This window comes from Halichoerus grypus, chromosome 7 (assembly GCF_964656455.1).
Source record: "Halichoerus grypus chromosome 7, mHalGry1.hap1.1, whole genome shotgun sequence".
Classification (NCBI taxonomy): domain Eukaryota; kingdom Metazoa; phylum Chordata; class Mammalia; order Carnivora; family Phocidae; genus Halichoerus; species Halichoerus grypus.
Window position 1 is genome coordinate 96,725,435 of NC_135718.1, and position 24,636 is coordinate 96,750,070.

General features: G+C 38.0%; 1 protein-coding gene across 1 annotated transcript in view; it reads right to left on the minus strand.

Moving 5' to 3' along the window:
- Positions 1-1,226: 1,226 nt before the first annotated feature.
- The window catches only part of FMN2 (formin 2), a 372,324-nt gene continuing 348,914 nt past the window's right edge, over positions 1,227-24,636 (minus strand). The window contains exons 17-18 of the mRNA XM_036076720.2: positions 4,333-4,414; positions 1,227-2,774 (exon numbers count right to left, since the gene is read on the minus strand). Of these exons, the coding sequence (XP_035932613.2) occupies positions 2,748-2,774; positions 4,333-4,414 (109 nt within the window). The 3' untranslated portion in view covers positions 1,227-2,747. The remainder of the gene's footprint in view (positions 2,775-4,332; positions 4,415-24,636) is intronic.

A 24,636-nucleotide genomic window follows, 5' to 3' on the forward strand; every position in this document is an offset into this window, starting at 1 on the left:
CTTCTGCTTGATGTAGAACTAATTCTTCCACAGGTGTGGCAGACTATTTTGCATCTGTTTTCCATGCCTTTTTTCCTTCAGTTTGTTACATCTCTCAGAAGTGCATCATCATCCGCTCCTCACCAACCATTTGGAAAACTTGTAAGACTGCCTGTCGAACAAGCTCTCAGGTGCTCTCTGTGCTGCTGATGTACTGCCTGTGAGTAGGAAGGGCCTAGATGATTCTAAGATCCTCTTGACCCCAAACTGTCATAAAATTACATTGTTCCTACTATAAAATTCTTTTCTATGTCTCTAGCAACATCTTTCACCATTCTCTCTTGAACTTTATGCTCTGCTCCTTCCCTCTATCTAATCTGAACTAGGTAAAACTCCTAAAAGAAATGATGTTTTGGATGTGTCTTTGATCACTGTCTTTCCATCTGCAGATTTCTCTTCTCTCCCTTCACTTGCCTAATACCCACTCATCCCTCTAGATTTAGCTTTCTGTGCTCTCTGTTTGTAATTTTTTTCAGGTACACTCCACTACCAACGTGGGGCTTGAACTCACGACCCTGAGATCAAGGGTCACATGCTCTACCAACTGAGCCAGCCAGGCTCCCCAGCTTTTTGTGCTCTCTGAATTGGACATTACAATGATCCATAATTGTTGCTTTATATTCTCCCCGCCCCCCAACTTGATGAAGATCTTTGAGACATGCAGTTATTAGCACCATGCCTTGACACAAAGTAGATGATAAGTCAATGTACAGGGGATAAAAGAGTTTATATTGAAAAATGATCAGACCCAAACGCAAAGCTTACTTATGGAGTAAGAAAACTCTTGTCATGCTTCTCCAGTAGTGGAGTGCTTAGTTTTCATTCCTTATTTCCTCTTCTATATACATCCCATCTGCACCATTATTTTCCCTTTGGCCTTATCATCTTCCAATAGCCCTTCACCACTTAATCTGTATCCAATGAATTTTTGCATCTAACTTTTAACTTTTGGAAAAAGGATTTCTCAAATATTGATATATTTCTGTTCATAAGTGGGAATTACCTCTTCCTTAAGATTGCATAAGAAGCATTTCAATTTTTTTTCAAATACTCAACTACTAACAATTGTTAAACTTGAAATAAGAACTTTTTAAAAATCTTCAAACACAGAGTCTAACTTATTTTCCCCCTGTGTTAAATATGATGACTGCATTTTGCAAGTTTCCTTAGGCAATATACACACAATAGGTACAGAACTCTTTTATTATTCATTTTATTTTCATATAAATTAACATCCTAGAAAAATTGAAATAGAAACACTAAATACAGTATTGCACATAGCGATCTTTGTTAAATGCCCTATTATTTCAGTGAAGAATGGTAATATACACACTGGAGGGACTGAAGGAGACAGGAAGACTACAAAACAACAGCCAAAATCCACTACTGTTTCTTTGCACTTAAATTACAAACTAAAAGGTAAGAGACCACACTTTACATAAACGCAAACATAGTTATGATTCAGAACATTTTCTTTTTTAAGTTGCTTTCCATGATTGGTTTCCAATAGCAAGAAATATCAACAACCATAACCCCCAACAAATATCATCAAAAGAATTTTTAAAAACCCTACCTATTAGTGTTAGACAAAACCATCACAATGCATCATGAGATGACTTTAACATACTCTCACAAAGAGTGGGAGATTTACTTTTTTTACCCCTCAAAGTGAAATAAAAGAAAATCCTTTCCTAAGCTCCTTCAGATAACCAATCATTACATATTCATCCGACAGCTTTTAATCACCTGCTATAACACATAAAGACAAAACCAATCATGTAAAAATACTCAGGCCGGTACGTTTAATTAACAGATGCCAATCCATCCAAAAACTTACTACCCACCCCCCTTTTATGGCCAACAATTAGTCATGTTTGGCAATTTTATGAGCATCATTTATTTAAATTCCTTCAAAATATTGAGTCATGTTTTCTTTATGAAGGCCAATGGTAAAGTTATAGAGAGGCACACCTTTAGTTTATTTTAGCTGAAGATTAGCTTTATGTAGGGTCTCAGAGAACACAGGCTGATAAAAGCCCTCATTAAACTTAAAACTCTGATTCCTGCCTATATTAGATGATTTATAGGAAAGGGTTTACCTTTTGCTATATTTCTTCTATTCATTATCTGACTTGCGTAAAAAATGATAATCTTCTTTCACAAATATATAGTTAGGGAGAGCAACCCAAGAATTGGGAAAGCCTTGATCATGATATATAAATGGTACTTAAATTTTAAAATAGAAAATTTATATGTAGACATGTAACTGATACAAACAATTCACTAGAAATAACATTTTAACCATAAATCTAAATGCAGTGACATGGAGTACTGGTTGTCAGTAGAAAGGAAAGTGTTTTGCTGGGATAAGGAATATTCTCACAAAAGTAAATTTTAGGTTAACATTTAGCATGTTCAGCATTAATGCAAATATTGCCTCTTATACATGCTGTTTTGGTCTATCGATATAATACCATAAACTTTACAAAAAGAAAAGGTGTCAAATTCTCCACTGGTCTACTGCTTTTGCATTTTTATGAATGTACAGTAAAATTCAACAATCAGTGAACTGTCTAGAAAACACAAAGATTGTGCAAGAGGTCAAGAGGAAAAATGAACAAAATGATGTAGTTTTCTTCCCAGCCTCAGGTCAGCTGAATTTTGTGGAAGTGGTTACAGTGACTCATGTTCATTCTGCTTTTCATTGTTCAGGTTTTCATGCTTATTTTTGCTTTCTGAAAATAAATGCACCAGATAAGAGTTATAGTTAGAAAGAAGAACTTTAAAAAATGTACGGAGTTTAGAATAGCTCAAACAAGATCTTTTCATTTGGATCAAATTCTCTGGGAAAAGGTTAAAGATCCACCAGCCCATAAAGGAAAAAGATATAAGTAAACTGTTTTATCTTTAAGAATTTTCAACAGCCAAGGGGTGCCTGGGTGGCTCAGTGAGTGGGTTAAGTAGCTGCCTTCAGCTCAGGTCATGATTCCAGGGTCCTGGGATCGAGCTCCGCTTTGGGCTCCTGCTCAGTGGGGCCTGCTTCTCCCTCTCCCCTCTGCTCATGCTCTCTCTCTCGCTATCTCTCCCTCTCTCAAATAAATAAAATCTTTAAAAAAAAAAAAGAATTTTCACCAGCCAAATCACCAAATATTTTTGAGAAAAAAAAAAAAAAGCTTTAAAATTTTAGCGTCTAACCAACATGAAAAAGTGCCAACTCACCTTTCTCATTCTCAATTCTATGCACACATACATAAATATGAAGATTGAATTGGCTGCTTCGTTTCATGGTTAATATGATTTAATTCTCTTCTATGCTTATAATGGCATGATTGAGGTTAATTAATAATTATTCCTCTTCATTCAATGCACCTTTAAGGTTGTACTTTAATCAAAAAGAAAATAAACTAAACCATAATATAATACCTGTCATTAGAGAAGACTAATTTTGATATAGAGAAACTAAAGGGAAAATATCTTTTAAATGAAGATATACTTCCTTTTTCTAAATAGGGTTTAATCAGTTTAATCATATCCCAACCTGGGTTATTTTGATCTTTTCCACTTAGACCACATTAGATTAATCCAATTCAAAATGTTCCTATTTTAAGCCTAACCCAACTTTTCATTTAAAACAGCATCATTTACTTATCCCTGTGGTACCAAGTGATACACCCTCAAAACATTTAAAACAATACTGACAGCGTCACAAGGGAAAACTCGTCATTTTTACCAAGCCCTGCCTTCCAGGATGCACAATATGGCATTTTAAAGAAAGAAGTGGGCAAGGAGGAAGCTTAGATTAGCTTGTTAAACTCAGCCTACTGGCTGACAACTGTTAAACAGCCACATACGGGTACACGCCAGGTCTGAGCCCCCCAGTCTGAGCAAAGGACAATACTACACTTGGCATTTCCCATCATGTTTTAGATCCCAGTGGTGCTAATCCAACGATAACAGCCACTCGGGGTTCAAATGCAGCCTTGTGCTGGTGATGCTTGTGTAATGGAGAAAGTGGGAAACTGCCCCCCAACTCCTGCCAACACACACATATCTAGGTATATGCATTCCCTTAGCAGATTTGTCTTAATTCTTAAGCTTTGGATGCTAGATCCTGAGATTCTCTTAGCCTTTTGGGCCTGATTAAAGGCATAAAGAAAAGGAGAGAGAGAATCTCTCTCACACTGAAGAGGAAAATTATTAAAATGTTATTATGTGAGTTTGTATATATTGTGAAAACAGTGTTTAAAAGCCAAAGCAAATCACAAGTTAAAAAGAGAAGAGTTAAATACTTACAATTCCAGAGTCATGTCTTGGTTTTATTTTATAAAGTGATTTTCCCTTTTTCTGCCTGCACACCTCTTCGGCTTCTTTTACTCTGGGTGGAGAGAAGACACATGTATTTCAGCAAAGACCTATACGGATCACTGCAATCCACCTTATGATAGGTGAGCAAATATCAACTCATTGAGGATTTGAGTTATTGGAGAAAATAATACCACATACACAGGAACATTATCTGACATTTGATTCAAAAACACTGAATGTTAGAGCTAGAGGCTAATTCATCCAGGGGTTCTCATCTTGGAATCAAAGGATGTCGAATGGAATGATCTACAAACACATTAAAAATGTTATATCTACATTTCATCCTATGTCAAGGGAGTCTTATGTAGAAGAAATTAAGGAAATATCCCTCATTTTCAGGTGAGGGTACTGAGAGTGGTTCCATTACACAAATCTGAAGCATTAAAATAATTAAATAAACAGTATCATACAAAAACTCATATGCTTATTTTAAAATCATCTCAGATTTACTTTCCACGTCACACTCACCAAAAAAGTGAATACTTGGGCAGGTTTCAAAAAACTGAGCTTCATTAAGCAACAGAACCAACCATTTATTGGAAAACAGAAACTAGAATGTGTGCAATAATAATGTTTTGACACTTCTGGGAGTTCTTTTTAAAAACACACCCCAAGGAAAACAGCATTGAATTTACCAGAGGTACAGTTAAGAGAGGATGTTATTTGGAGGTAAGATCTTCATTGAGTTCTGGATCTGCTAGTTGATACTGGGTAATGTCCTGATACCACTGACTATTGTATTCCCTCAAACAGTAAAAGGGCTTAATAATATATAATAGCATTATTATTATTGCTAGACAGAATTGTTGCAAAGATCAAAAAAATTTTATTTAAAAAGTTCTTTATGGGGAGCCTGGGTGGCTCAGTTGGTTGAGCAACTGCCTTCGGCTCAGGTCGTGATCCCAGGGTCCTGGGATCGAGCCCCGCATCGGGTTTCCTGCTCAGTGGGGAGCCTGCTTCTCCCTCTCCCTCTGCCTGCCGCTCCCCCTGCTTGTGCTCTCTCTTTCTCTGTCAAATAAATAAATAAAATCTTTAAAATAAAAAAAAATTAAAAAACAAAGTTCTTTATAAATTGTAAAATGCTGTAAAAAGTATATGCGATTGTTTTAATTAAACAACTGGTAAGAAATCTGTAAAGTAGGATTATACTAATAAAAAGGGGTCCCATAAAAAAGGAAAATAACCTACTAGGTTAATTTATTTATTATTATGATTTCCCTTGGGAATTAAAAATGGCATATTCCTGGAGAAACTAAAAAAGCTGTGACTTATCTTAATAAAAGACTTTTTATGCAGATCTTGAAGTTTATTTCCTGAAAGAAATGAATTATAAATATGTTTCTTGAGCACTGTGGTAAAAGATCTGATGGCAGGATTCCTCTGCCGTACAACTGAATGAACACTGGTTTTAAACAGTGGAATGAAGGAAATGATCCCACACAGCAGCTACAGGACTGGTATTAGAGTTTACGTTAAAGCGTGACACATGAAAGTAATTCCTTTTGGACGTAAAATGCCTGCTAAGTTGATATTGTTATTAATTCCAGAAAATGATGACAATTCAGAAGACACTCCATTGTTACTACTTTTATTACTTTCTACCCAAGTCATAAATTGCCCTTAATCCTTCCTCCAAACATTTGAAGACAAAAGCATTTCCTTTATAACAAACAAAGGATTGCAGAGTTCCCATCTTGCCTCTGAAAGAGCTACCAGTAAATTTAAGTTGAAATATTTGGACAGGGAATTAAAAAACTTTTTTTTTTTTTTTTTGTTTAGCACTTAGCCAAAATCCAGTAGATCCCCTCTTAACTTTACTTGGAACTCTTTAAAAGTATTTTGTAACATTAAAAAAAAAAAAAAGTGTACTTCACAAGTATTTAGATCACCAAAGCATCTTAATTTTCTCACTATCATATTTATTTTATTTTTAAAACACATTTTTCTAAGGATCACAGGAAGACAAATCTAATTCAAACATATTTAATTTTACACAAAAACAAATTCAGCTATTCCTTGTAGCAGAGATAACAAAAACTAAAGAGAACGTGCGTCAAGGAAACCTCACAAGATCTAGCTCACCCCTTCATTTGACAATCATTTATGGGGCAGTAACTCCAGGTCAGGCACTGGGCTCAGCTCAATTTTGTAAGGACAATTAAGTTCAATGTCTAATAGGAGAGCTACACACATAAGCAAGTACAAATGTGCCTAAAGCACCACCACCTAGGTTTGTAGAGGTCCAGCCATGTCCCAGGAGGGTAGGGGTTGTGGAAATCTTTCTGGAGCAGGTTGACAGCGGAGCTTTGCTTCAAAGAGAAATCTTAACTGCTCATACTTTTCTTGGAAGGGGAAATGGGGTGGAGGATGAAAGAAGAATACATACAGAAGAACATGTGCGAAGGCCAAGTGAGACAAGGATACCACAGTGAGCTTCGAGAACAGACACCCCGCTCCGCTGTGCTGCCATAGGATCTCCACAACCCCAGAGGCCGGGGTTGGGGCTGGCTGTCTATGCTCCGGTTTCTGATGCGCATGGCTGGGGTGAGTCAGTCACGGCATCCTGGGCACCTCAAGACCAGGCACAAATAAATGAGGTGGGGAGCTGAGAAACTAAGCACCAGGACCTCAAGTAGTTGTTCTTCGGATTTAGAAGCACAAGCATGGAGCATATGTTAAAATGCAGTTTTCCGGACCTATTTTACTCTGGGGCAGTCCCCAGTGGGGGGTGGGGTAGGGAAAGGGGTGTGCTTCTAAGCAGCACCAGAGAACGGGAGGAAGACGGCCTCTGGGCCGCACTACTCGCCCTGGCACGGAGGGACTCCCCTGAAGCCTGGACTGGGCAGCCACACTGAGCCCCCGACCACCGTGCTTCCTCACCCCCTCTCTTCCCAGGGCACACCGGGTCCCAGCCCACACCCCGAGAACTTGCTCACTTCAGCGCTTTGTGAGTAGTGCCCCTCCTAAGCTTCCCAGCAAATGTGGCATCTTCCAAATGCCAATTTTATTTCAACAAAACTCTGACAACAAGAAATTTTTTCCACACTTTAGGCAGGAAAAAAGAATGTGTCCCCGGAGGTGAGATACACTGCCAGAGTTGGCAGAAATAAGGAGCATAAGGAGGGAGAAGCCGGGAAGGAGAGGGCTGAGGCAGCAGTCCATATGAGTGGTTCCTGCTCACTCTCCATCTGGGCGAGTGTGGCGGGCCCGTCAGCTGCTCGGCCAAGTTTGGCCTATTGAGTAACTCCTTGTACATGGTCCGTGCTCTTTCCCTCCTGCCTCACCCCTCATTCAATCATGCCGAAAATTTCTTAGGCTGAGTAGGAAAAAGATGTATATCTCGCAACAAAACAGGCTTTAAGTGAAAAAGCATGGTGGTGATAACATTTCAGACAATAAATAAAAATGACCACTATGTCCTGTTTGGAAAGGAGGTGGGGAGTCAAAAGAGGGATGATATTTCCTTTATAGAGAAAGGGGAGAGAGGAAGCCAAGGCTAGGTGGAAGAAGACAGTCATTGGCTTCCAAATATTGCCTGCACTTGAGTTTAAACTCCGAGTAGGGTGAGGGCTGTGGATGGTGTGTAGACAAAGCTCTAATGCTTGAGTCACGAAGACATGTTCTTTTGAATCTGGCTCTCTTCGCAACAAAGGGGACTGCCAGGGCATCTGTTAATCAAGATTTCACCCTACCAGAGAACTAAAAAGGCAAGTAAAAAATTTCAGATGACATCTTTGATAGGCTTATTTAATAGCCGCACCTTCCAATTAGAAATCTAGATTACAGAAAGAAAATTTGAGCAAAACCAAATCATACGATAATGAAACCTCTTCACTCATCACCTTCAGTGATCTTGGAAAAACAACAACACAGAAAAGCAGAGACTGGAAAACAGGAAATATAGCATTACTTTTTAGACAGAAGAGAAGGATACCGAGTGGTATATAATGGCTATAAAATTTGATGTTTATGTTAATATTTTGCTATAATAGCTTTTATTGCCTATAGAAGTTCAGAAACAAAACTATGCCAAATAAATATCAAAAGTATGTACTTATTCCTTAAATGGAGGACCAAAAGTAATCAGAATATGAGGCATTCTTTATTTTTTAAGGGAGAATTTAATTGTAGGAAATAACCAGGAGACATATATGGAATCAGGTTTGGCAAACAGAGTAGGTGACCAATTTGAACAAAACAATTTTTGTCATAAGCAAAGTTTGGTTCGGGCAATGATCGGGAAGAGTGATGTGAATCAGTGTGTGATTCCCAGGAAACAGAAACTTGATCCCGTCAAGGACCAACTCTATATAACCAATTTTGAATGAAGTCTTTCTGAAAAATATCAAACTTTTCTCTTAAATGGAACGATTTAACTTTTACCTGATGGCCCATGTTTGTCACCTTTGCAATGTGCTGATACAGGGCTATCCTCAAGGCCTCCTAAGACAGATACCTATGTGGTGGCTCGCCCATGTATGGATCTAACACTCACACTTTGCTTTCCTTTGAGTCCACTTGTTCAGGTTTCTGTTTCTTGCCAAGATGGCAGGTTGTGATTACATCTTGCTGGCGCCAGCATGCCTGCCTTGAGTAGAGACTCTATCTTCTTCCAATAATTTCTATCTTCTCTAGAGGGGAAACCCAGATAACCAAGCTAATTTAAATAGGCTTCAAATTAGAGCTGTAAGACTGAGTTCAATTCTGGCTGAACGAATAGAGTTCCTGGACCTGGAGGCAGGTGCCACAGGGCTTCTCCCTCATGAGCCCCATGCCTCCCACATACTTCTGGGGTCCCAGCTTTGTCTGGAAGGCTGGGGAGGCCCAAAGTCTGACTTACAGATAGGCAGAGCTTTACCGCTCTAAATGTCTACGAGGAGAAGGTTCTAAGACACTATACAGCTCGTCATATTGCACCACCCAACTCCACAAAGATGGAAAGTGATGCTGGAATGAATGTAAAACCTGAAATTCAAGCTTATCAAGGTAAAGAAGTGTGACACCCTTAATTGGTAATGACAGATTTTGTGATGCTTCAGAGAACCATCGACAGGATAAGAAGGCAAGTATTTTGTGAAGAATAGGACTCTGAGATGATCGCTCAGTTGAAACTGTTTTCTCGGTCCGGGGCAAAGTGACCAGAGAAAAACAAAACATCTTTAAGCATTAAAGCTTATATTTAAATTTACTTTAAAAAAAATTTTTTATATTAAATTTATTTTCTAAAAAATAAAGCTGTACATGTAACCTGAAAGAGAAAATAAATGGATCTTAATACATCTATAGGATTTTTTATTCCTTATATGCAAATATCCCAAGTTGTAAAAACTTCATTTGGTTTTAAGGAGTTATGAATTTAGAAGTTGTGAAGCATAGAAAACTTGAGCCCAGGAGAATGAAAATGTTTTTAAGGTCTATATTAGAGACAAGACAGAGGTAGGTGGTAGAATGAAAGAATACTTTTTATCACAGAATTTGCTAAAACTAATTTGCATTCCAATTATTATTTTTATTTTGGTATTTTTCAAAAAAAATTGAAAACTTTCTCAAATTTTGTCCTTAATATAACTGGGCACATTTAACCTAAGGGTTATTCTAAACAAAGAGAGTGGTTTCTTATTTCTCTCCTAATAAAGATGTATTTTTCTCTGCACTGTCCCCCCCATCCCCAGACCCATTTATTGTCAGGCAAACATATACAAAAAGTTCAGCATGATTAAGTTTAAAGACAGTTTGTGAGATGAATAAGGGAGATACACTCTGGCACAGAAACAGAGAAAAGAAACCAGACATCCCTGAGGCCTGCAGGCAGAATAATTTTTATCTACCTTCTAGAGCAAAAGCCAGGCTGGCCACAATCTTATCAAGAAAACAGATATGCTCTCATCATTCAATGGAAGGAGAAAGGGAGTCACTTTTCTGCCACTAAACATTAATAATTTGGTCTAAATAAGAATCTGTGGCAGACAGATTCATTTCCTGCTGGCTCCAACGAGGCTTGCTGGGAGTAGCCTGATTCCTCGCTGGAGTCTCTGGCCTGTGAGAGAAGTAAGTGCAGCCCGGCGCGGGCATGTCACAGGCTGGAGGTCCTGATACACAGAATAATAAGCTAACAGTAGACATAATTATCATTATTACCCGTTCACAATGTACTACACTGAAATACAACACCATCATGTCTGCCAACAAATTTACAACTTTTTTAAGAGAAAGGGAAAAAAAAAGACACACGTATATACACACAGAGAAGGGGGACAGTGGGAGACTGTAGACAAAGGCTGGTTAGGCATGCCAGCTTTAAAGTTGTGGGTCTCCCTCTCCAGGTCAAGCTAGAAGTAGGTGTTAGATGCCTTCTGGAATTAAAGGTGATCTGAGGGAGGTTACTCCTGGCTCTGTCTTTCTCTCCTTTATAACCTCCATGATTTAAAATACATACACAAAAAATACCACAAAACCCCTGACAATATAATGGGAACAATCAACCAAAAATGTCACTTATCATTACCCTCAAGTAAAAAGAATTTCAGTTTTGTCAGGCCCATGTGAATTTCTGAATTTCATCACTGACAATCTCCGACTTTTCAGAGAGAACATTGCATTTGTTACCTCGAATGGTTATGGAGAACAATTAGAATGAACACAAAAGTGCCCTTGACTCAAGGAAACCAAGCTTTAAGAATACCTTTCAGTTTCTTGGATGCAACAGGAGCATGGCTCAGTGTGAGCTGAAGGACGTGCACAGTGTGAGCTGAAGGACGTGCACAGTGCAGAGGGGATGGCATGGAGGCCTCACACATCACACTGCACTCACATCACGGTAACACGTGGTGTGTGCTGGCCTCTTCTATCAATGACAGTAGCTGAATTTTGAGAAATATTCATAGTCTAAAATCTAGGATTCCATGACAGATACGTATGTTCTATGTTTGTGTTCTAAAAACTGCAAATATATGTTAAACATAAAGCCAATAAGCAGAAAGAATGTACATCAGTGTTTCCTAGAGGGTATAGGTGGGTGAAGAGATGAATCGTTTATTCAGAAGAAAACACATTCAACCAATCAAACTGATCCCTACAGTCTGAATCTCTTCGGTGGCTGTCTGAGATTCTATAAATGTAGAACATTACAATTCATGGATGAGCTACCTCAGAAAAAAACTTTTCCTATAGTGTTGGAATGATTATAGATAACAAAAGATGGGTATGGATGTATGTCACTATGCTCTCATTTCAAAGCAAACACCCCCTCCCCACAACACACACAAATCATCATTCACATCCGCCCCTCTGTGGAATAAAAGTTGTCAATCCTTTCCTAACTGGCAAACCCACCAGCACTTTCTAGTTTTTACCCTCCACCACAGTAATCACTCTGAAGTGGTTAACTAGTCCTAATTTTTAAATTATCTTATCTGTTGGTCCTCGGAGAATTTCTGAGTTTTCCAACTATTTTTCAGAACAAGCTTCCTCGATCTCTTTTGCTGCTAAACTTCTCCCCCATACCCAAGGTCTAATCTTGACTCTGTAGTATATATAGGCAATCTCTACTTTATAATTCCAGCTACAATGGAGACTTTCAGATCCACACCTCTAGTTCTGATCCTTCCCCTGAGCTTCAGATCCCAGTGGACATTTTTCTTTCCTCCCCCACCTGTGCCTTGGTTAAGAATATAACTATCTGTAACCATTCATCCTCTAAATCCTTTCTCTCCCTCCTCACCAGCTCTCTATATATATGCAAATGGTTAACAAGTTCTGTTATCAATGATTCCTTAGTAATGATTTTTAATCTGTCCCAACCTAAATTCCACTGTCCCTGATTGTTTTTCAAAGCTTCTCCTTATGTCATCTAGACCACTGCCACACCCCACAGAATGGCCTCCACACTGGTCTAATCCATCCTTCACAAGTATCCAAAACATGGGAATCATCGGAGCCACTTATTCATGGGATTCAAGGCCATTTACAACTAACCTAACTAATTTCTCCTTAGTTTCTACAATGTTCCTTGAGCTCTAACCATGCAGAACCACTCCCTACCCCATGGGAGGTCTTTGCTAAATCTGTTCCTCTGGGTCTACCCATTTTTTCTCTTCCTTCCATGGCCCCTTCAAATTAAGCTCAAAAATAGCTTCCTATAGATAGTATATCTGACCCTCTAGGAAGGCTTATTTTAAAGACTTAAGGCTATTCATGTATCTGTCTTTTGCCTTGTTGAATTGTAAATTCCTTGAGATTAGGGGACCATGTACATTCATTTTTACATTCCCAGGGATAATAATAAAGCTGACACAGGTAAGTATTTACTAGATGTTTGAAAAATAACTAAATGGAAAAAAAATAACAATGAATGAGTGATGAACAGGGAAATTAAAGATAAACTAAAAAATTCATAGGGATAAATTTTGAGAAATAACTAGGACTTTGATTTAAATCTCTTGTTTTTGTCTCCTTCTTCCAGTAAACTCTTCAGCAATGAGTCTGGATGTTCAATTCACACTTTGAGTAAACTATGCAGGGTTCTATCTGACCTGACCTTTGGGTTTACTGATTTACTATTGTAATTCCATCCATAAATAACAATGTAGTTGAATGAATATACATAAAATTTATGAAATAGTTTAGTGTATCATATTCACTTTCTCCCATCTTAAAGAAAAACTAAATTTTTATATGAATTGAATTATTATATGAATACATTATATGAATCATTAGGAGCCTGTAAGGATTCCACATGAAATCGTGTCGCTAACTCTTATTAGCTCCTAGGTTAGTAGAAAAGATAAATGACATAGATGTGATAAATCTTCTTTTCAACAAAGCATTTAAAGAAATCTCTAATGGGATGTCTGCAGATTAGAAAGAGAAATGATAGTTGGGGGAGAGGATACTTAGATGAATTTAAAATGGTCAAGTATACTACAAAAAGATAACAGGGTGTCATTACATATGGTTACATTTCTGTTTTAAAAAGCATCCCACTGAAGAGGATCAAGCACAATTAAGTGGTAAAATTTATATAGAGACTGTTTTAATCTGAGAATGGAGAAAACTGTCCTAGCAATCACAGATGTCCAAAAAATGACAGAGAATCTTTTTTATTTGAAGAAAGTGAACATTTACAGTAAGACAATGGTGTATCAGACACAGTGAGTGACTGCTTCAGTTCACCACCTCATCCAACCATCTGGCAACCAAGCAAGAGAGATGCCATCATGCTCTTCTGAAAAGGAGCAGCCTGGACTCTGAGAGGTTCTTGAGGTCATACGATAATGGAATGAATAATCTGGTCAACTTCAGAGTCTGCTCTCTTTCCCCATCAATCCCACTAGAAAGGGTACAAAATCATGGGCTTAATGTCTACCTATTAGTACTGTAAAAATGGTATTCCTATAATGGGAAGTAAATTGGGATAGATGATCTTCATTTACTTCCCAAGTTCAGTATCTCTTTCCTTTTAGAGAGCTTCCACAGAATGAGCATCTTAAAAGACACTATGAAGTAAGCTCCTTAAAGGCAGAGAATGGAATGTCCTTCTTCTCCATGTCCCATGCCCAGCACAGCACCTGGCTCATCACAGTAGCTCTAACACACTTACTAAGGACTTGTTATGTGCCAGGCACTGGGCTAAAAGGGTTTTACGGATGTTATCTCCTTTAAATCTTGTAAAATAACCCCATGGAGTAGCTACTATTGTTACCCAACTTCTACAATGAGGAAACTGAAACCTAAAATGGTCAAATTACTTGCTCGGGGTCATACACCAATTCGTGGCAGATCTGTGGTTCAAATCCAGTCAAACAGAAAAATCAACTTCCACAGTTCTGGTTTTAACCACTGAACTACATTGCGCCTTTCACTACAGAAATACATGGGAAAGATGAAATATACAACCATTGATATCTTCTATTTATTTCCATGTATATATTTATCATATATTTATATATTTCCATGCACTATATTAATTTATATTTATTATTTATTTAGAAGCATTTGATTCTTAAAGACTGAATCTTATTTTTTTCTTATTTTTTATTTTTTAAGATTTTATTTATTTATTTGACAGAGAGAGACACGGCGAGAGAGGGAACACAAGCAGGGGGAGAGGGAGAGGGAGAAGCAGGCTCCCTCCATCCCAGTACCCTGGGATTATGACCTGAGCTGAAGGCAGACGCTTAATGACTGAGCAACCCAGGCGCCCAAGACTGCATCTTTTAAAACCCTGAACATATAAAGTGTGGCAGTTTAAAATGATTTTTGAGAAGAGAAACTACTTAGAAAAAATGGGCACATGTGTTTTATTAGATACTTAGGGAGAAGTACTATAATTGCACAAATTTTGAACTTTATTCAAGGAAAAGAAGGAATGGAAACACAACAGGCTATAGTGTTCATCTCTGAAAAAGGAAAGCATGTAAGACTGTCTGGAGAAAACAAAGCTACCACCACATTTTCTTGAATCTAATTTCTAGGAGAAATTTTTGATGTGGTTTTCTGAATAAGGCATGTGAATTGCAATCAGTACAAATCTAAAAATACAGAAGAAAGAGAAACTTTTCCAATGGCTTTTTTTTTTTTACACAAATCCTCAATATAAATTTTAAACTATAATTCAGTGAAGGCATTTTGAAGACAGGGAAGTCAACACACTCTTCAAGTATGTCCTGGTGCTTGTTGGTGATCTAATCTGATACAGACATAAAAGTGAAAAATCCAGGACAGTCAGCATATTTCCTTAATTGTAGCACATTGCAATGCTCTGAACTGAATAGGAGTAGGTGACAAGTGCTGGATATGCTGACATTCTACCCTGCTGAAGAAGGAAAATACAGTTGCTTCATGGAATCAACAACAAGGTTCACATTCCAACTGTGTAAATAAAGAACTTGAACTAAACCCTGTCAAACCAAGAGTATCCTCTTTTCATGTTCTTCTACAAGGAATTTAACATGGCATGAGAAAAAGCTGAGAAATCTGGAAGGTACTATTTAGAACTTTTTAAAATGTTTAGACAATAAGCTTTTAATAGTCATTGAAAATAGGAATATTTGTGTTCATATACATGCTAGGATTTTTAAACTCCTGATCACATATTTTTCACCACTAATTTAAAATCTCTGATTTATAAAAGAAAAAGAGGTTTGTTTTTCTCATGGATCTTGTAGTAGAGACTATTTTAATTCTATATTAGATGTGGATTTACATGGAATTTACAAAAGTAGCTCAGCTGATATGCTCTTTATATAAGTCCCATAAGAGTGACCATGTTCTTTCTGTACAAATTGAAGGCTTTTAGATTTCCTTAATAAAATGGTAATGTGACAATCCCTTGTTCTACAAATTTATGGTAACAAATAAAACAAATTTCTGTCATACATGATGGCCAAAACTATTACAAAATCACATGTGACAGCAAAATTAATCTTTTATTACAGGAGAATAATGTTTACTACATTTGACATTTTTCATGCAAACATCGTTTTACTACTTCCACATGCTAAGATATTTTCTTAATGTCAGTGATTTTTTTTGCATATGGTTCAGAAACATTTTTGACTATAGCTAGTGAGATATAAACTTAAGCTGTTGGTATATATACCATGGCTTTTGTTTTGACACTTCTCTAGCAAAAGATGACATGTATGAATACCTTGGATCCTATTTTTTAAAGACTTTTTTCTTTTTTTTTGGTTGCAGGGAGGAATTCAAGGGCTATTAGACATGGAAATTAGTTTATAGAAAGTTTATCACATTTCCTCCCTGTAAAACTCATAAAAGAGTACAAGAAAGCTATTTATATCATGATGCTTTAGAATTATGCAAGAGGAAGTACAGCTTAATTAAGGGGAAGATGTGGGAGATACAAGGCAGGAATGGGATCAAGGAAACACACATATTAAGGAGAACAAGAACAAGGGTCATGATATTTACTCTCCTGGATTATTCCTATCTGGTTAAAAATATGCTGTTTATCCCATCATCATCAAAAAACAAAAAAACCCTAATTCACCTTCCTCTCCAGCTGGACCTTCTTTTCTCTTTGACCCTTTCTGTGCATAAACTCCTGTGGTCACTGTCTCCATTTTTCTGCTCCCATCAGACATCTGTACCCAGCCACTGGACAGAGACAGCTCTCGTGGATGTCATCAATTCCCTCCCCTTCCAATTCCAAGGTCAATTCTTGGTTCTCACCTCCCTCATGTGAACACCAGCAGCATTTCACATGGTTCTTCCTTTAAGCTCTCCTTCTTGAAGCCCCTCCTGCACCCTGCCTGCCAGGCATACCCCTCTCCACACCCACTTTCCACTTTTCTCTCCTTGCCCACTCTGTTCCAGCAACTTCGGCCTCCTCCCTACACATGCTCCTTCCTCATGCTTTGTACTTGCCTTCCCCCCCTGTCTGAAATGTTCTGTCTCCAGGTATCCACTGGTTTATTCCCTCACTTTCCTCAAGTCTCTATAGTCAGACCATCACCTCCTACAACTCACTTTTCCCTTCACCCTACTTTACTTTTTGTCAGAGCCTCTATCAGTCCTGGTGTTTATTAATTTAGATTCAGAAGGTCAGGATTTGGTTTGGTTTACAACTCCAGTGTCTGGCATATAGTAGCCACTTAATAAATACTTGTTGAATGACTTCAGTAACACACACGGACAAGTCAAAAGATCACAGAGAAGAACGCAGAAATGGTGTTCAGAGTTGGAAGAAAGTAGAAGGCGGCACCACAGGGGACAATTATAAAGGACAGTTAAAAGTTGCAATAAAAGCATTCTTGACTTCTCATCCCCCTCATATTTCCCAGGATTTATCTCAGGATCTCCATTCCTTAGAGAATCTACCTTAGGTTGGAGAACACAGATTTTTAAATAGTCCAGCTAGGAAATTTCTCCTAGAGCAAGAAAGGTGAAGGGTATGGCCTTGCTGATACTGGGAGTGTTAAGAAGTGTGATTGGTTGTGTGGATCATGGTGGCAGTAAGGACACAGCTGTAATAAGAGACGATGTGGCCCAGGCTGCGCAAGAAGCTCTATGGGTGAATGGATGAATGAATCGGAAAAATCCAAAGAGATTCTAGAACAATTAAAAGAACCAGGAATGTTATATCAGGGTGATGGAGAACTTGAGAGTCTCTTCATAGCTAACCTTAAATATGTGAGGACCCATTACATGGACAAGGGATTGGATTTATTTGTGTGGTTCTAGAAGGAGTAGAATCAGGACCGGTGAGTACAGTGTTCAGTCAGCCAGATATCTGTTCATTCTGTGACCCTTTACCCCAAGCCCCAGGGGCCAGATGGATTACAGAATTCAGAACCCTTCTAATTTCAGACAGAAAGATGGCACATAACACTACCAAATGGGTCTGACATAGCATGGAGTAATCAAACATGTTAACATTTCTGCAGTAAACATATGAACATTCATACTAAGTGGGATGAATAAAGACTACATAAACAGTCTCATGTAAGTTGAGTTTGCCACAAACTTATAAAAAATTGTTTGGTTTCAGAGGTGTTTTGGACCTCCAAATTGTAGACAAGGGATTATGGCTCTGGACTATTAAACTACAAATAAAACTGTATCTGTTATAATACTTGTTCCCAGCATTTGTGAACTCTATTATCCTTGTTAGGGAATTTGTTAAACCCTCAGGTGGAAAATAGGAAATGGCCACTGACAATTAAGAATTTGGATGTGAACACTTAATTCTTAATTTTTCTTTAATCAGCATTACTAAGAAATTTGTTTTTAGTAACTAGTCGTGAATGGTAAAATATATATTTTATGGGAGTCAGCATAACTTTTCTCCTTTTTACTATGATCCACCAGCTTTCTGATGGTCATGTTCTTGCCTCTCTTAAGCTAAGAGGTTGTGCATGGTCTTTGACTCTCACATGAATCTTCGGGACACAGTAATAGACCATAACTAGTGGTAAAGTATGCTGTGAGTTCTTTTTCTTTATTAACGATAGATGAAGTAGAGAGCTTTAAAAAATAGGAGCCAATTTAAGCTTTCTTCATAAAAACATCATCTTCACTTACTTGGATTTGTATTTTTTTCCTGAGTGCTTTTATGTGTGACTTCCAGTAACTCCCCATCCATCCATCTGCCTGTCTGCCCATCCATCTGTTCAGCCACCCAGCCATTTATCCATGATATTAAAACAAAACAATTGCCCTTCTACCTTTTTCTCTAATTAGTCCATCAACATTACCTAGCTTCAAGTTCATGCTCTAGTACTCTGTGCAATGATTCTTTTATTTCGCCTTTGTAAAATGAAAACATTAAAAAAATAATCAGAGCTATAAGAAATAAACCCATGTATAAACTCAATACAGAATTGAGTGCTTCTGCCCTAAAAACAGCACATGAATTTAAGAATACATCAATATCTACATCTAGACTAACTTTTAAAATGAAAGCTTTTAAGTTATCTGTGAGTATCTGAAATTCTCTCAACTGCTGAAATATACTTTTTTCAACTATTCTTCATCTTATTTACCTCCCCCATATGTTTGGAAAACTTTAATGTGGCCAAATGGAATTTTATCAAACCTTTCAAAAATGTTCACCCCTAGGCCAAAGGAATTTGAACCAAAGAGCTTAATTTTTAAAAATAATTGTATCTCAGAAAGTTAAGAAAGACTATGAATATGCTTTTATTCTGATGTTTTATCCTTGCAAAATATATATTACCTAAATGTATAATGATAATTAGAATAGACTGCTACTCCTTCCCTTTTCCTCACCCAACAAATTTTCGAGGCTGATCTCCACACATTGTATAACAAATTAAAGTTTAGAGGACTAAGGATTCTCACAGGCAAACTTCTACTTCTGGCTACTTTAAATTCTAAATGAAGGTCTCCAATTTGGATACCAATTCTGACCCATGGGTTTTTCCCATACCACCAAAATATTTATTCAGTTCTAACCTAGAGATAGCATCAGATCCCACAGATTAAGGGCTCAGCCCCACAAGACTGCCCCCCCCTTCAGATGCCAATGGCAAGTCCAGGTTGTCACTGTGCTTCTGACCCACAGTCTAGAGATGAAAGGTTAGAACAACCCCCTCCTTGGGTTCAACTAGTTGGCTAGAAGAGCTCATAAAACTCAGAGAAACATTTTACTTACTAGATCACCAGTTTATTATAAAAGGTTTTAACTCAGGAAAGCCCAGTGGAAGAGAAGCATAGAGTAAGGTGTGTGGGTCCTTTTGGGATTTTATGGAGGCTTTATTACATAGGCATAATTAATTAAATCATTGGCCATTGGTGATTGATTCAGTTCCTCTTCCCTCTCCAGAGGTTAGGGGATAGGACAGAAAGTTCCAACCCTCTAATTACAGGCTTGGTTCCCTGGTCATCCTTAGCAACCTAAGGGCTTTCTAAAAGTCACCCCATAACACAATAGAAGATATCTTTATAACTCTCATCACTTAGGAAATCCCAAAGGTTTTAGGAGCTCAGTGTCAGAAACTTAGCTGAAGATCAAATAAATATTTCTTATTATAAACCACAATATTACAATGCCTAAAAGACATGAGTATTCAATATATTCTTTTAAAACAGAGTGAATGTCTATATAATCCGGCATAATTTTGAGTTTTATCATTTTTCAAAGTGATGGTAAATGCAGCTGACCTGAGATGCCCATATTATAAAACAATAGAGAAATATTAATAAGGCTTAAATATATGGTAAAAAGTACTAATTCATTAATATGACTATAGATTATTCTGTTTATTAAAAAAATAAAATAGCTGGGGGCGCCTGGGTGGCTCAGTCAGTTAGGCATCCAACTCTTGGTTTTCAGCTCGGGTCATGAGATAGAGCCCGGGGTCAGGCTCTGCACTCAGCAGGGAGTCTGCTTCTCTCCCTCTGCCCCTCCCTGACATGTTTGCCCTCTTTCTCTCTCCCATAGATAGATAGATAGATAGATAGATAGATATCTAAGATAAGTGAATCTTTAAAAAAAATTTTAAAGATATTTTTAAAAATATAAAAAATAAAAAAGCCACACTTATTTCTTATTATTGGGTTCTGCTACACATGACTACGACACAAGATCACCCTGATGGAATACTAAGTCAAGAACACTTCTACTGCCCCAGTTCTCCTAATTTGGTGGAGATGAGGGTCAGTCATCTTTGGGTTAATGGAACTTGGGGGATCAGGCACTCTCTAATGTGACTGCCACCTTTCCCTCCAGGGCATTCTCCCATCACCTCATCTCCCATCTCCTCTCCAGAAGCACCCCAAGGCAGAACAACATTGGGAAGCCCAGGAAGAGATGGTAGTGACCTCCTGACTGTGTCCACTCTGCTTGCAATGAAACAGCTATGGCCTCCACCAACACACTCTGAATTCTGTCCTCATTGAGACTGCTACTTTCTGAAAATTACGATTTCCTTATAAAAAGCCAGCAAGCTTGAATCTGCCTAAGTCTCCAAAGGACAGGGTAGGCCTACTTCCTGACTGTGCCCTGGATACTCTGATTCTCCTCTGAGCCTGAGTTTTCACTTTGCCAAGTGCAACCATCAGCTAATTCTACACAATGCAATGGGGGGGGGGAGGGGTGCAGCTCATGGTAGGAGAGGACTGTGTGCTCTTTCTGTAAATGCAGAAGTGGCATGACCCTCATTCTGTAAGGCACAGCTATCCAAACAGGACTTTATATAGCTCAGCATCAAGTTTTAAATCTTTCAAAGAAGGAATCTGTAAGGACACATACCAGCCTTTCTCCAGAGAGAGATCAATGAGCTGTGGAGGCATGTTGGGCAGGAACACTTTCTTTCATCTAGATATAGAGTGTGACACATGGGTGCCAGTCTAAAGGTTATTCCTAAAGGAAGGGGCAACCTTGATAATCAACTGGAGGTGGAACATGGCCAGGGCTGCGTGGGAGAGGATGGAGACAAAGCCGATGGATTATTTAGAGAATGTTTAACATTATTCAACAAGATAAAATGACAGATGAAGTTGATTAAATAAAGTTTTCAAACTTAGAAAGACATCCAAGGCATCAAGGATCCTAAGTATTTTATTATAGTTCTTACTCAGGAGACAAAAGCAAAATAAATCCAAATGGAATGAAATAAAATAATAAAATAAAATAAAATAGAATAAATGCTCATAGGTTTCACGTAACAAAACATTCAAAAGGAGTGAGCGGACAAACCTCCGTGTAGCTATATATTGATAATATTATAATTAGAAAACCTAAATTGCAAAAATTTTACCATTTTAGGAATTATATGATGCAATTTTCATTTTTTTGGTTCTGCAACATTATTAGTCTTAAAAATTGCAAAATCATAGCTCCTAAAACTCTAAGAGCATTAGAATTTGAATTGGATATGAAATTATAATATGCATAAAATATTATGTATATATAATAACTTAAATGATGATGATGATGACACTGACTTGAAGGTTCTTTTGAGGAGGAACAAACTGTAAACAATAACTTTCTATATAAACCAAAGAACCCAAGCTTATGTGGTATCGATTTGCCATGATGGTTGTTCAACTGATAGACACTTGAATTGATTGGAAATGCCAATCTCCAAGACCACATTGTTAGTTCTTCGGTATCAACATGGTTAGTCTTCACTGAGTGCCCACTGGCTAGGGTGCACCACATAAAGGGTCTGTTCCTATCATTGTCTGTCTCAAAAAAGTGTCTTCTTTCCACGGGCTCAAAATTCCACTCATGACCTAGCAGCTGCCCATTGGCTGAAACTGCTAAGCCCAACTGTTTATGACAAGCAGAAGCAAAAACCCTGAGCAGCACGTTGGCCAGAAGGCCTGTGGAGTGGGGTCCTGAATGAGCACCCAAAAAGGCCAGGGAAAGGCTGGAGACATTACAGTGAGAAGATGAAGGGTTAACTAGACAGAAGTGAAAGATTTGAGGCTTTACCCTATAGCAAACGCAGACAAATTTCTTTCCCTTTTATTTTATTTTAACAGTTTATTATATCCACTATTATCACTTCTTCATCAGAAATACAGGTTAAAAAAACTGACAATCTCCTCCTATGGAGATAAGATTTGAAAAAAAAAATGTTTATTTGCAATAGATGAATAATTTCAAAATACATAGACACATATCTATTATGTTGTGTGTATTTTTAACATGACTTGTGATTTCCTGAAATGGGTTTACACAGAGAAAGCACTGGCTAATTTCATCACTATAGAGTCAAGCTATTATAAATTACTAATCATCTAAATTGACAGGGACTTTTAAAAAAAATTTTATTATGTTATATTAATCACCATTCATTACATCATTAGTTTTTGATGTAGTGTTCCATGATTCATTGTTTGCGTATAACACCCAGTGCTCCATTCAATACGTACCCTCTTTAATACCCATCACCAGGCTAACCCATCCTCCCACTCCCCTCCCCTCTAGAACCCTCAGTTTGTTTCTCAGAGTCCACAGTTTCTCATGGTTCGTCTCCCCCTCCGACTCCCCCCCTTCATTTTACCCTTCCTACTATCTTCTTCTTTATTTTAACTTACAATGTATTATTTGTTTCAGAGGTACAGGTCTGTGATTCAACAGTCTTACACAATTCACAGTGCTCACCATAGTACATACCCTCCCCAATGTCCATCACCTAGCCACCCCATCCCTCCCACCCCCCACCACTCCAGCAACCCTCAGTTTGTTTCCTGAGATTAAGAGTTCCTCATATCTGTGAGGTCATATAATACATGTCTTTCTCTGATTGACTTATTTTGCTCAGCATAATACCCTCCAGTTCCATCCATGTCATTGCAAATGGCAAGATTTCATTCCTTTTGATGGCTGCATAATATTCCATTGTATATATACCACAACTTCTTTATCCGTTCATCTGTCGATGGACATCTTGGCTCTTTCCATAGTTTGGCTATTGTGGACATTGCTATAAACATCGGGGTGCACGTACCCTTTCGGATCACTACATTTGTATCTTTGGGGTAAATACCCAGTAGTGCAATTTGCTGGGTCGTAGGGTAGCTCTATTTTCAACTTTTAGAGAAACCTCCATACTGTTTTTCAGAGTGGCTGCACCAGCTTGCATTCCCACCAACAGTGTAGGAGGGTTCCCCTTTCTCTGCATCCCTGCCAATATCTGTCGTTTCCTGACTTGTTAATTTTAGCCATTCTGACTGGTGTGAGGTGGTATCTCATTGAGGTTTTGATTTGGATTTCCTGATGCTGAGCGATGTTGAGCACTTTTTCATGTTTGATGGGGACTTTTTGATTTTGGAATGAGCTATGCAATTTCTTTTTTTACAGTTTTTGCCAGCAGATTTTTTTTTTTTTAAGAGTGGGGCATTTTTTTTTTAAGATTTTATTTATTTATTGACAGAGAGAAAGAGAGCACAAGCAGGGGGAGCAGCAGGAAGAGGAAGAGAAAGAAGCAGGCTCCCCACTGAGCAAGGATCCTAATGTGGGGCTTGATCCCAGGACCCTGAGATCATGACCTGAGCCGAAGGCAGATGCTTAACCGACTGAGCCACCCAGGCGCCCTGCCAGCAGATTTATTTCTCAACTTTTGATCTAGCTAATATTCATGTGAGTAGTTAATAGATTTGCTTTTCATGAGTACATATGAAACTCTAAGGGCACAGGGGAAAGCCTGAGAGTGTGCCAAGAAGGAAGACACAAGAACCAATGTAGGACTTCAAAACCATCAGCCATCTAAACAGATCATCACAGGCGGTCAGCGTGTCCAACTGTGGTCTGCGTTTATGCTTAGAACTCTGATGTGAGAAATCTCCTTACTTAAAAAAAAAAAAAAAGCTTTATTGAGATATCATTAACATACTATAAAATTTGCCCATTTAAAGTGGACAATTCAATGTTTCTTTTAGTATATTCACAGGGTTTTGTAGAACATTTCATACCCCCCAAAAGAAACTTCACTAACCATCCCTCCCCATACCTCTCTCCCCTCAACCCCAGACACAGCTAATCTACTTTCAGATCCTATATATTTACCAATTCTGGACATTTCATATAAATCAAATCATAAAATATATAGCCTTTTGTGACTGTCTTCTTTCACTTAGCATAATATTTTCAAGGTTCATCCACAGTACAGCGTATATCAGTGCTTCATTTCTTTTTACTGCCAAATAATATCCCATTGTAATATTCACTTTTACTATCCACTCAGCTGATGGACATTTGGGTTGTTTCCATCTTTTGGATATTATGAATAGTGCTGC